We start from the raw sequence: 12,705 nt of genomic DNA, 5'->3' as shown, positions 1-12,705 counted from the left end.
CATTTCCTCCAAAACACAAGGCGTAGCTATGGGCACACGCATGGGCCCCAGCTACGCCTGCCTCTTAGTCGGGTACATTGAACAATCCTTGTTCAATACGTACCAGGGCCCCATCCCCAACCTCTACCTCCGTTACATTGACGACTGCTTAGGGGCCACCTCCTGCACCCACACACAACTGCCTGACTTCATCCACTTCACCACCAACTTCCACCCGGCACTCCAATACACCTGGACCATTTCCGACACTTCCCTACCATTCCTTGAGCTCACAATCTCCATCGCAGGGGACAGACTTCTGATCGACATACACTACAAACCAACTGATTCACATGGCTATCTGGATTACACGTCTTCCCACCCTGCCCCCTGTAAAGACTCCATCCCCTACTCCCAATTCCTACGCCTACGCCGCATCTGTTCCCAGGATGAGACATTCCATACCAGGGCATCGGAAATGGCCTCGTTCTTCAGGGAACGGGGATTCCCCTCCGTCATAGATGAGGCTCGCAACAGGGTCTCATCCATACCCCGTAACACTGCTCTCTCCCCCCATCCCCGCACTCGCAACAAGGGCAGAGTCCCCCTGGTCCTTACCTTTCACCCCACCAGCCGGCAAATACAATACATAATCCTCCGCCATTTCCGCCACCTCCAACGTGACCCCACCACTCGCTACATCTTCCCATCTCCCCCCACATCTGCCTTCCGCAAAGACTGCTCCCTCTGCAACTCCCTTGTCAACTCTTCCCTTCCCTCCCATACCCATACCACCCCCTCCCCGGGCACTTTCCGTTGCAAGAAATGCAACACCTGTCCCTTCACCTCCCCCCTCGACTCCATTCAAGGAACCAAGCAGTCGTTCCAGGTGCGACAAAGGTTCACCTACATCTCCTCCAACTACTGCATCCGCTGCTCTAGATGTCAGCTGATTTACATGGGGAGACTAAGCGACGGTTGGGCGATCGTTTCGCCGAACATCCGCTCAGTCCGCAATAACCTAATGAACACCCAGTGGCTCAGCACTTCAACTCCCCCTCCCATTCCCAATCCGACCTCTCTGTCCTGCGTCTCCTCCATTGCCAGATGCCCCAATCCGCTTTTCAACCGCTCCGATTGTGGGAGCTTCCACCGCCCTGATGCGGGGGCTATAGCCGTCCCGACGCAGGGGCTTCGATCGCCGGCTGCGGGAGCTTCGATCGCCGCGACTGTGGAGGCTTCAAGAAAAAAGTGGGGAAAAAGATTAGACTTTGTTGCCTACCATCACAATGAGGAATGTGGGGAATCCGCTGTGGAGGCGAAGTCGATGTATTTGTTTAAGGTAGAGATAGATAGATTAGTTGGGCCATCAGATGTTATGGGGAAAGGGCATGAGTGTTAGGAGGGGGAGATAGATCACCAATGACTCAATGGCAGACAATACTTGATGGGCCGAATGGCCTAACTCTGCTCCAGCACTTAAATGTTGTGAGGAGCAGGGTTGCTTACAAAGTGGATGAATGCTACTTGGGATGCGTTGAAAGGGTCGCTGTAGAGGCAGATTAAATTGGTGCATTTTAAGAGACTTTAAGATTGGGTCTTGAATATGTATGGATTGGAGTGATCTGGTTCACGTGCTGGAAGGGAGGTTAGATTAATTTGGCATACTGTTCGGCCCGAACATTATGCACCGAACGGTCTGTTCCTCGGCAGTACAGTTCTATGTTATGTCCAGTATATCGCTTTCTGGTTACTCTTGAAAAATGGACTTGCCAATTGGGTAGCAACGAACGATTCGAATGGACATATGGGATCGCAGATATTTCAGATGAACCGTTTCGATCAAACTTGCCTGATGTCACAAAACTTTAGAAGAATGACTAGCGATCCCAACGGACATTATTATTTTTTTTTTTTTTTTAGTAGAATAGTTTCTTTATTGTCATTGTAACATGGGCCATGTACAACGAAATTTAAAATGTCAGCCAGTCAGTGCAGCATTCAAACATTTCTAAAGCTAACGAAACATCCACGGTAAAATAATAAAGATAAGCAAATAAATAAAAATCACAGACAAAGCACGCATACACACCCAACCCTCCATCCTTCTGTCGATTTCACCGTTACCACAGTCCCTTAGTCTGTATCGCCCCTGCGTTCCTTGGCGGCCACATTTAGTACTTTTATAGCAGTGGGGTAAAAACTGTTTTTTAGTCTATTTGTCCTTGTCCTTGTGGATCTGTACCGTCTGCCTGACGGCAACAGTTCAAACAGGGAGTGTCCGGGGTGGGAGATGTCCTTTATTATATTCTGGGTTTTTTTATTGCAGCGGGAACTGTGTATGTCCTCCAAGGTAAGGAGAGGGCAGCCGACAATCCTCTGGGCGTTGTCAGTGGCCCTCTGGAGCGCTTTCCTCTGAGCCGCTGTGCAGCTGGTGTACCACACGCATACACAGTATGTTAGTATGCTCTCAATGGAGCACCGATAAAAGGACAGCAGCAGCCTCTGAGTGATGTTGTTCTTCCTGAGCACCCTCAGGAAGTGCAGTCTCTGCTGGACCTTTTTCAGCAGCGCAGTGGTGTTCATGCTTTATAAGCAATTTTAAAGTTGCTTGATATTTTCTGAGAGTTCGGTTCCAACATGCCTTCGCCAAGTCTCTAGATTTTTTCAACAACTGTATTTAAGATTCTTTGGTTTCACATAGTCACTTCACCTCTTCTCCACCCTAGTGGATACCCTATAAACTGTAACAAACGTAGAATAATGGAACTTGGCGGGTGATTCATCCGCTATTTTCACTCCATTTAGCGGAATATGAATGGGGATCGCAGAGGCATTATAAGGTTTCTATGTTCGTGTATTTATCTTGCATTTTTGTTTATTCATTCACGTTCCACTCAGCCCTTCTTAAAAGGATATATTTGTTTCTTTCGAATTTCTGGGAAGCTCTAAGTGCTGTATTTTATGCTGGCAGAGCGACAGTCCACTTGGCTGCTATGTCTTGACTGCGTTTCCTGATACCAATTCATTCGCAGTGTTAGACCTCTTAAAAAGGTTGCTATGATTGACCATGAACTCCAAGAACGGCAATGATCGCATACTGTATTTTCTCGACATTGGGAATGCTTGCATCATTTTCTAAATGAAGCATCGCGTGTCATTATATTAGAGTTTTCGGAATGGAGTTTTGAAGCAATCCTTGTCAAACATTGAAATATGATAATGGAATCCATTTGGGAAGATTTAGGGTATGACACAGTGGATATTTTAAAAGGCGAATAAACATTTGAAGACATCCCTGCCAAAATGGATTGTAAAATGTTCAGAGATTTAACTGAAAATCTGACTAGACTGATGGGTCAAAATTGGCAGCCTCACGCAGTGGATATATTGTTACAAAGATATTCGACTCGTGACATTCAATGTGCTTCACGCTGCAATGCAATTCCAAGTGTGTAGACCTTGGGAGCTATGGTTGAACGTGGATATAATCAAAGGTGTTCACGGAGTGAAGATTCTATTCAAGGGTCACACTAAACATACATTTTGTTACAAATCGACAACTTCTCCCAGTAAGATGGGGAGGTCAAGGACACTGCTGGTGCCTCTGGCTGCTACACATGTGAGAAGTGTATTAAAGAGGTAATAATGGGGCATTTGGATAGCAGTAAAAGGATTAGTCCAAGTCAGCATGGATTTATGAAAGAAAAATCATGCTTGACTAATCTTCTTGGATTTATTGAGGATGTGACAAGTCAAATGGATGAAGGGGTGCCAGTGTATCTAGGCTTTCAGAAAGCCTTTGATAAGATCCCGCACGTGAGAATGGTGACAAAAATTAGAGCACATGGTATTGGGGGTAGGGCGTTGACATGGATAGAAAGTTGGTTGGCAGACATGAAGCAAAGAGTAGGAGTGAACGGGCCCCTTTCAGAATGACAGGCAGTGGCGAGTGGAGTGCCGCAAGGCTCGGTGTTGGGGCCTCAACTGTTTACCATATATATTAATTAGGAGCAAGTTTGCGGATGACACAAAGCTGGGTGACAGTGTGAGCTGTGAAGAGGATGTTAGGAGATTGCAGGGTGACCTGGACAGGTTGAGTGAGTGGGTAGATTCGTGGCAGATGCAGTATAATATAGCTAAATGAGGTTATCCACTTTGGTGGCAAAAACAAGGAGGCGGGTTATTATTTCAATGGGGTTAGGTAAGGTAAGGGGGAGGTGCAGTGAGACCTGGGCGTCCTTATACACCGGTCTCTGAAAGTTGCCGTGCAGATACAGCAGGCAGTGAAGAAAGCTAATGGAATGTTGGCCTTCAGTACAACAAGAGGATTTCAGTATAGGATTAGGGAGGTTCTTCTGCAGTTGTATAGGGCTCTGGTAAGACCACATCTGGAATATTGTTTGCAGTTTTGGTCACCTAATTTGAGGAAGGACATCCTTGTGATTGAGGCGTATGTTCACGAGATTGATCCCAGGGATGCCGGGACTGTCATATGAAGAAAGATCGAAAAGACTAGGCTTGTTTTCACTGGAGTTTAGAAGGATGAGGGGGTTCTTACAGAAACAGATAAAATTATAGAAGGACTGGACAGGCTAGATTCAGGAAAAATGTTCACAATGTTGGGCGAGTCCAGTACCAGTCTTAGAATAAAGGGGAGGCGATTTCGGACTGAGGTGAGAAAAAAATGTCACTCAGCGAATTGTGAATTTGTGAAATTCCCTGCCACAGAGGGTAGCGGAAGCCAAATCACTGGATGGATTTACGAGAGAGTTAGATAGAGCTCTAGGGGCTGGTGGAATCAAGGGATATGGGGAGGAGGCCGGCAAGGGTTATTGATTGGGGACGATCAGCCATGATCACAATGAATGGCGGTGCTGGCTCGAAGGTACTGCCTCGATGTCTTGTTTGCCAAGGTAATTCATGTTTCGATGTTTTAATCGAATTTCCTTCTCGTACTGCATTGTTAGCAAGGCCCATTCGATTGATTTAGTTACCTAAACCGTGGGGAACAACGCTGCCATATACACCTGGACAAATGCACCAACCAAATGCCATTGGCTAATTACGCATCTGTACTGTGGAAGTTGTTTAAATGATGGTGGATCCTTTTCAGAAAAAAAGGCTAGTTCCAGTCAGGCGATAGGATAAATACGGCAAAGAAAGGGAACTGTGGATGACGAAATGTCGTAAATTTGGTTAAAATGTAAAGGAAAGCGCATGGAAGGATAAAGACAGGGACTATGTGTATTACAAAGAAAGGGGAAACAAAATCAATAGGGCGATTATAAGTTCCAAAACGTGGTAGGAAATTACTTAGCGGAGTCAGGTTAACGAAATCCCGAAATATTCTAATACCTATATTAAAAGCAAGAAGTTACCGTGGAGATGGTAGGGCAGTCCAAGGGTAAATTATCTAATGTGTGCTTGAAGCCTGAAGATGTAGACGAGGCACAAACATTTTCTTTGCAAGTGTTTTCACGGAGGAGAAGGATATAGAGGACTGTGAGACCAGTGAGACCAATACTGATGTGCGAGGGCAGCGTGAGATTAAAATGGTGGAGGTGGAGCTCGGTAATCCCGAGGACCAGATGGATCAATTCCAGTTTATCGGGCGATGGAAGAGGGAAGAGGAAAGATTGCAGGCGCCTTGATGGAGATGTATGCGTCTCCGCTGGCCACAGGCGCTGCCCCGGAAGTCTAGCGAGTAGTTAAGCTTTTCCTTTATTTAAGAAGGGAGGTGGAGAGATTCCAGGGAAATAAAGGCCAGTGAGCAGCAGGTCAGTGGCTGAGAAATTATGGGAAAGCAATCTCCGGGATAGGGTACTCTCATTGGGAAAATTAAGGACAGGTAGCTTACCGCTGCACAACGCATACAAATTAAGCTTTTTGAGCAGGTGACGAAGGTGATCAATGAGTATCGGGCAGTAGATGTTGTCTACATGAATGTTAATAAGGCATTGTATACCACACTGCCATGGTAGGCTGCCCTGAAGTTTCTTCTTCCTCGTGTCCGGCCATCTTCTATATCACCTCTTTCCAGGGGTTGGAGCAGGCGAGCGCAGCGGCATTTAGTTCGGCCAGGTCATCTTCGGTACATTGTGGAGCTTGGCTGCATCTCATGATGTGAAGATGAACATGTGCGACATTAATAGTGGCTTTATCGTATGGATTTGGAACTAACTGATAAAAAACAGGGTTGTGGGGGAAGGACAGTATTCAGGCTGCACGTTTGTGACCAGTGGTTGCACAGGGCTGTGTTGTGGAACGGCTATTGTTTGTGATACAAATACATTCTTGGACTTAAACGTATACTTGTCAGTACATTTGCTGATGACAGCAAGATTGCTGGGGCCACGGAAACTGAGGAATGCCGTCAAATTCTACACCGGCATATAGATCAGCTGCAGAAATTGGCGGAGACATCGCTGACGAGGTTTATCGGAGCAAGCGTATGAGTTATTGCATTTTTGAAGCAGAAATGTTGGTGAAATATAAGTTAATGACATTACCCTTCACAGCCTTGATGAACATCGGGATCTTGGAGTCCAATGCCATAACTCCCTGAAAATGGCACCACACAGAAAGTGTGTCAAATGAGACACATGGTATGTTTGCTTCCATAGATCGGACCATTGCGTATAAGAGCCAGTGTATAAGAGTGTTATGCAGATGAAGCATATGATTGCGGGGAGAGCTGAGGTGTATATGAAATTAGGAGCGTTACTGATAGGGTAGACACTCGGATTTTGCCTGGATGGAAAATAAACTCAAATATAAGAGAACAAAACGTTACGGTGAGAGCGGCGCCGTTTGAAGGAGATTAAGTGGCTATATTTTAGATAGAGGCTGGTGAGTGCTTAGAACGCGCTGCCTGGAGTGGTGGTTGAGGCACATACGAGAGTGGCATTAAAATGACTGCCGAATAGAGATATGAATATGGAAAACATGGAGGGATAAGGGAGATAAGAGATAATTTGATTTCATGTTTGAGAAGGAACTGCTGATGCTGGAAAATCGAAGGTAGACAAAATGCTGGAGTAACTCAGCGGACAAGGCAGCATCTTTGGAGCGAAGGAAATAGGCAACGTTTCGGGTCTGAAGAAGGGTCTCGACCCGAAACGTTGCCTATTTCCTTCGCTCCATAGATGCTGCCTCACCCGATGAGTTTCTCCGGCATTCCAGTCTGATTCGATGTCATGTCGGCACAGACATTGTGGGCTGCAGTATACCATGTTTTATGACCTGTGCTGCAGTATTCTTTGTTTTATGCTCTAATTCTGCATATACATCCATCACGTTTGGCCGGGTCTTGGGCAGGGTAGACGATGAAGTATACGGGATTGATGCGGGCACATGGTGTTTGAGCAGACAAGAATCATGTTCGGCTTGGAAGGCGAAAGGGTCTGTTACTGGTCTGCACAAAGCTGTAATATCTTTTCAGTATATTCGTGTACAGTCATTTCATTGACAGGAGAGTACGAAAGCAAAAGCTTTTCATTGTACATTCTTTTACGTGACAGTTATAAACTAAACTAAACTGAACTAATTCAAACCATGAACAGGGAATCCATTTATAACGCGATCCACTCGCCCAAGTCAGTTTCATACGAGTACAGAAGGCAATATTTTCTATGACAGGACAATCACGAGATCATCGGGCAGAATTGGAATGCGATGCAGGAACCGCTTTCTCCTCATTTCATTAACTTCATAATTGCGGTAAAAGGATATTTCACTGCATTCGTCATCTCCGCTCTGAACTTGGTCTGAGTCACTGCGTAAATGCCTGTGTTGGTGCAGCAGCTCAGAAGCTGCAACATGAATCCAATCTGTTCAACATAAATATTGACGTCCACAGACAAATGTCCCAAGGCCAATATTCGGTAACAGATAGCGTACACGATGAACAGTGACCATAAGAAGATGAAATTGCCTGAGATAACCAGCAATAAAATTATGGACTTCTTTCTACTCTCCATTTCTGCATCTCTGGGATTCTTCCCACACTCTCCACTGCTTTGAGCGTGGAATCTCCTGCGCGCTCTGCTGGCTGCCACAATGTGTCTGACCGTCATCATATTGAGCAGCATAATCAGAAGGAATGGGACGCCCGGGGTGAAAATGTAATGAAGAAACTCAATTGCTGCCCAGACCCGCGAAGAGCGCACGCCGGGAACCACTGCACAAAACCAGGGGAGATTCGTCAGCAAATAGCGACCCGTCAACATAAAGTACCAGAAAATGTTCTTCAAACAACTCAACACTGTCACTGTCCCTAAAACAAACGCCGCCGTTCGCTCGGTACAATATTTCGTTTTCATCTTCGGGCAACATATGGCCACAAATCGATCGAAGGTGAAGGTGACGGTGAACCAGACAGAACAGTCTGTAGCTGCGAACAGCAGGACGGCGTGGATATTGCACACGGGAAAGGACTGCACAAAACTGAACTCCTTCCAATAGAGGATGGGTATATGCCTCAATATCAAGTCGATGATGACAATCAACAGATCCGCCGCCGCCATGGCCACAAGGTAACGAGTTACGCAAGTGGATAGGCCGCATCTTCCCCGGGACAGGATCACAATTGTCATAACGTTAACTGCAAAGATGTGAAAGTTAACTGGAAAATTATTCACGTAGATTCAAATTCTGCCTCGCCAATGAGTTTGATATTAAATCTATATGATTAGCAGCGCGGGCCCATGTAACCTGCTCAGAAGGAAGATAATCTAATATGAAATTAAGGGAGAAATAATACATATTTAATCAAGGAAATGAACAGAAGTTCTGGCGACAATCCTAATGTATGCCCACCGCCTCTGATAATGGAGCGCGGGCGACAAGGTGTTGTCCAAACCGGTCACTAGATAAAGCTGCGGTGGTGCGAAGAAAAAGGAATGTTCCTGCTCTGCTGATGAACGGCCAAAAGGGTGGATACCGGAAATATCTGTGAAGACCCACGACCTTTGTAAAAATATATATTTTATAGATCTGAGAAAATAAATCGTTTACAAAATACAATAGGCGATGAATGTGAACGTAAACTAAGAGGAAAAATACAACAGCTGAAGCAGTGTCTGTACAGTATAAAATAGAGTTAATCTTTCCTCTTGTATCCGAGATTTGAATCTACTTTCCAAACAAGCGTATTTGAATTTGAGCAGACATGGGAAACATGGTTAGAAATCAAAAGGATAATAGCGCAGAGACCACGAGAAATTAGATGACACTTATTTGCATTGGTCCTCGGCCCCAAAGCACACATTAACTTGTACTTGTTTTGTTATTTGCAGGTGTCATTTCAGCAGATTACTGGATTTTCAGCAGAGATCTTACTTGATTTTCCCATTTTTATCCAATTTTCCGAGTGCTTATTTTTTTCTACCGGTTATAAATGAAGGGCACCCGAGGGAAATCCTATTTTTGTAGCGTTTCTACCTGCATTAACTAATATATTAAACGTTGCTACTCGTCTCCAGCTCACGTCAAGGTTCCTCGCCAACTCCCGTGTCTATTCTGAATAACTGGGTGTTTTGCACGATCCCCATAGCCATCCCCATGTCCCGTGCCGTAAATTATCTCTATTCACATTCTTTTCATCCGGTTGAGCAGTGTTCAGTTCTCACACAGAAAATAGCTAACACTCATCCACAATAGAGCAAGCAATATGTCAAACAAATCCCGATGAAGAATCTTTGAAATCATAACCACACATTCTAATTGTAACTCGAACGAAGAGTAAAATAGGAAGCAGAGGAATTCTTAATGAGAAATGTTATGATACCTTACTCAAACGTGCGGAGATTAAAACACCGCAGCGAAAATGCTCCATCAGATATTTGATGCAGTCGCGATTATGAACTACTGAGATCCCAGCCTTCTGCCGCTCCATTTTATATCAGAGTATTATTACAACCAAGCCAAACTCGTCCACGTTTCAATTAACATGTTTGTGCAACATATAAAAGCAGGAACAAATTTAAAATTATTTGTGGTACATAACACACTCGGACATGTAATATTGGAAACCATATAAAACTTGCGCGTTATTTCACTGCGATCTGCGAGAGACACGCGTGCGCAATAATGACACAACTGCTTACCAGGAACACTAACGGCTGCGAGCAGGGGGTAGTAAATCCTTTGGACGGCTTGGAAAGCTTTTTTAATGCGTAGTACTTCCAACCAGTGCATAGTGATCTTGGCCGACTCCATGGCGTCACCTTGCGGTGTTTGTTGAAGGCAGCAAGCGAGGTTGCACAGTGCAATCAGCTCCTTATTTAACCAGACGGGAATTCCCGGAGGACGTCTTCAGACGTCATTGTAATTGAGATCAAGTATAGCCACTGAACAAACAATCTCTGCAGGCCCCCAAATCCCACTGCGGAATGTTGTTTGTGAGGAAAGAAAATGCGAATCACACTCACACGTTTCCTGTTTATTTCTATTGAAAGACAGCGTTATATTTGTTTAAGATGGGAACAATTATTCTAGTGGCAGCATCCACCACCATGAAATGTTTTCATAGGCTAATTGTTAAATCTAGTCTATCCAGCGACCTTGACCTATTGCAGTCCGCCTACTGCCACAACAGGTCCACGGATTGTGCCATCGCCCTAGCACCACACTTATCCCTGGAACATCTCAAGTTCATTAACGTGATCATTTAGTGGAAACATCATATGAGGAATCAATTGCGTAGATGCGAAGAGTCTCTTGCCCAGACCGGCGGTTAAATGTGATGGAGGAACTGAGTGAAATCCAGATTAGCCGGCAAATGGTGTTAGGTAAATTGACCAGACTGATTCCTGGGATGTCAGGACTTTCTTATGAAGAAAGATTGGATAGACTCGGATTGTACTCGCTAGAATTTAGGAGATTGAGGGGGGATCGTATAGAAACTTACAAAATTCTTAAGGGATTGGACAGGCTAGATGCAGGAAGATTGTTACCGATGTTGGGGAAGTCCAGGACAAGGGGTTACAGCTTAAGGATAGAGGGGAAAATCCTTTAACCACATAATCATAAAACAATTACAGCATGGAAACAGGCCATCTCGGCCCTACAAGTCCGTGCTGAACACTTATTTTCCCCTAGTCCCAGCTACCTGCACTCAGACCATAACCCTCCATTCCTTTCCCATCCATATACCTATCCAATGTAATTTTAAATGATAAAATCGAACTGCCTCCACCACTTCCACTGGAAGCTCATTCCACACAGCTACCACTCCCTGAGTAAAAGAGTTCCCCCTCATATAACAATAACAGCACAGAAACAGCCCATCTCGGCCCTTCTAGTCCGTGCCAAACACGTATTCTCCCCGAGTCCCATCTACCTGCACTTATACCATAACCCTCCATTCTTATCCCGTCCATATATTTATTTTTTAATTATAAAATCGAACCTGCCTCCACCACTTCCACTGGAAGCTCATTCAACACAGCTACCACTCTCTGAGTAAAGAAGTTCCCCCTCATGTTACCCCTAAACTTCTGTCCCTTAATTCTCAAGCCGTCCTCTTGATTGAATCTTCCCTACTCTCAGTGGGAAAAGCTTATCCACGTCAACCATGTCTATCCCTCTCATCATTTTAATGACCTCTATCAAGTCCCCCCTTAACTTTCTGCGCTCCAAAGAATAAAGACCTAACTTGTTCAACCTTTCTCTGTAACTTAGTTGCTGAAACCCAGGCAACATTCTAGTAAATCTCCTCTGTACTCTCTCTATTTTGTTGATATCCTTTCTATAATTATGCGACCAAAATTGTACACCATACTCCAGAATTGGCCTCACCAATGCCTTGTACAATTTTAACATTACATCCCAACTTTTATACTCAATGCTCAATTTACGCAATTTATAAAGGCCAGCACACCAAAAGCTTTCTTTACCACCCTATCTACATGTGATTCCACCTTCAGGGAACTATGCAGTTATTCCTAGATCCATCTGTTCAACTGCATTCCTCAATTCACTACCGTTTACCATGTACATCCTATTTTGATTTGTCCTGCCAAGATGTAGCACCTCACACTTATCAGCATCATACTCCATCTGCCATCTTTCAGCCCACTCTTCTAAATGGCCTAAATCTCTCAGTAGAATTTGAAAATCTACTTAATTATCCACAACACCACCATGTTATCCCTAAACATCATGTTACCCCTAAACTTCTGTCCCTTAATTCTGAAGTCATGTCCTCGTTTTAATCTTCCCTACTCTCAGTGGGAAAAGCTTATCCACGTCAACTCTGTCTATCCCTCTCGTCATTTTAATGACCTCTATCAAGTCCCCCCTTAACTTTAAGCACTCCAAAGAATAAAGACCTAACTTGTTCAACCTTTCTCTGTAACTTAGTTGCTGAAACCCAGGCAACATTCTAATAAATCTCCTCTGTATTCTCTCTATTTTCTTTAGAACCGAGATGAGAATAACATTTTTCACACAGAGAGTGGCGAATCTCTGGAGCTCTCTGCCACAGAAGGTAGTTGAGGCCAGTTCATTGGCTATATTTAAGAGGGAGTTAGATGTGGCCCTTGTGGCTAGAGGGATCAGGGGATATGGAGAGAAGGCAGGTACGGTATACTGAATTGGATGATCAGCCATGATCATATTGAATGGCAGTGCAGGCTCGAAGGGCCAAATAGCCTACTAAAGAGTCAAGAGTCAAGAGTCTATTTAATTGTCATTTGGACCCCTGGAGGTCCAAATGAAATG

At 44.6% G+C, this 12,705-nt stretch overlaps 1 protein-coding gene across 1 annotated transcript; it reads right to left on the bottom strand.

The window, feature by feature from the left end:
* Positions 1 to 7,676: 7,676 nt before the first annotated feature.
* Positions 7,677 to 10,200, bottom strand: LOC129693837 (probable G-protein coupled receptor 139). Its single transcript, XM_055630583.1, has 2 exons — positions 10,089 to 10,200; positions 7,677 to 8,584 (listed from the first exon to the last, which is right to left on the bottom strand). The coding sequence occupies exons 1-2, from the start codon at positions 10,198 to 10,200 to the stop codon at positions 7,677 to 7,679; spliced, it is 1,020 nt and encodes a 339-aa protein (XP_055486558.1).
* Between the last annotated feature and the right edge of the window lie 2,505 nt (positions 10,201 to 12,705).

The sequence above is a fragment of the Leucoraja erinacea genome, unplaced genomic scaffold, assembly GCF_028641065.1.
Source record: "Leucoraja erinacea ecotype New England unplaced genomic scaffold, Leri_hhj_1 Leri_442S, whole genome shotgun sequence".
In the NCBI taxonomy this organism is placed as follows: Eukaryota; Metazoa; Chordata; class Chondrichthyes; order Rajiformes; family Rajidae; genus Leucoraja; species Leucoraja erinaceus.
The sequence above is the reverse complement of the archived record's forward strand: the minus strand, read 5'-3'. Positions and strand labels throughout refer to the sequence as shown.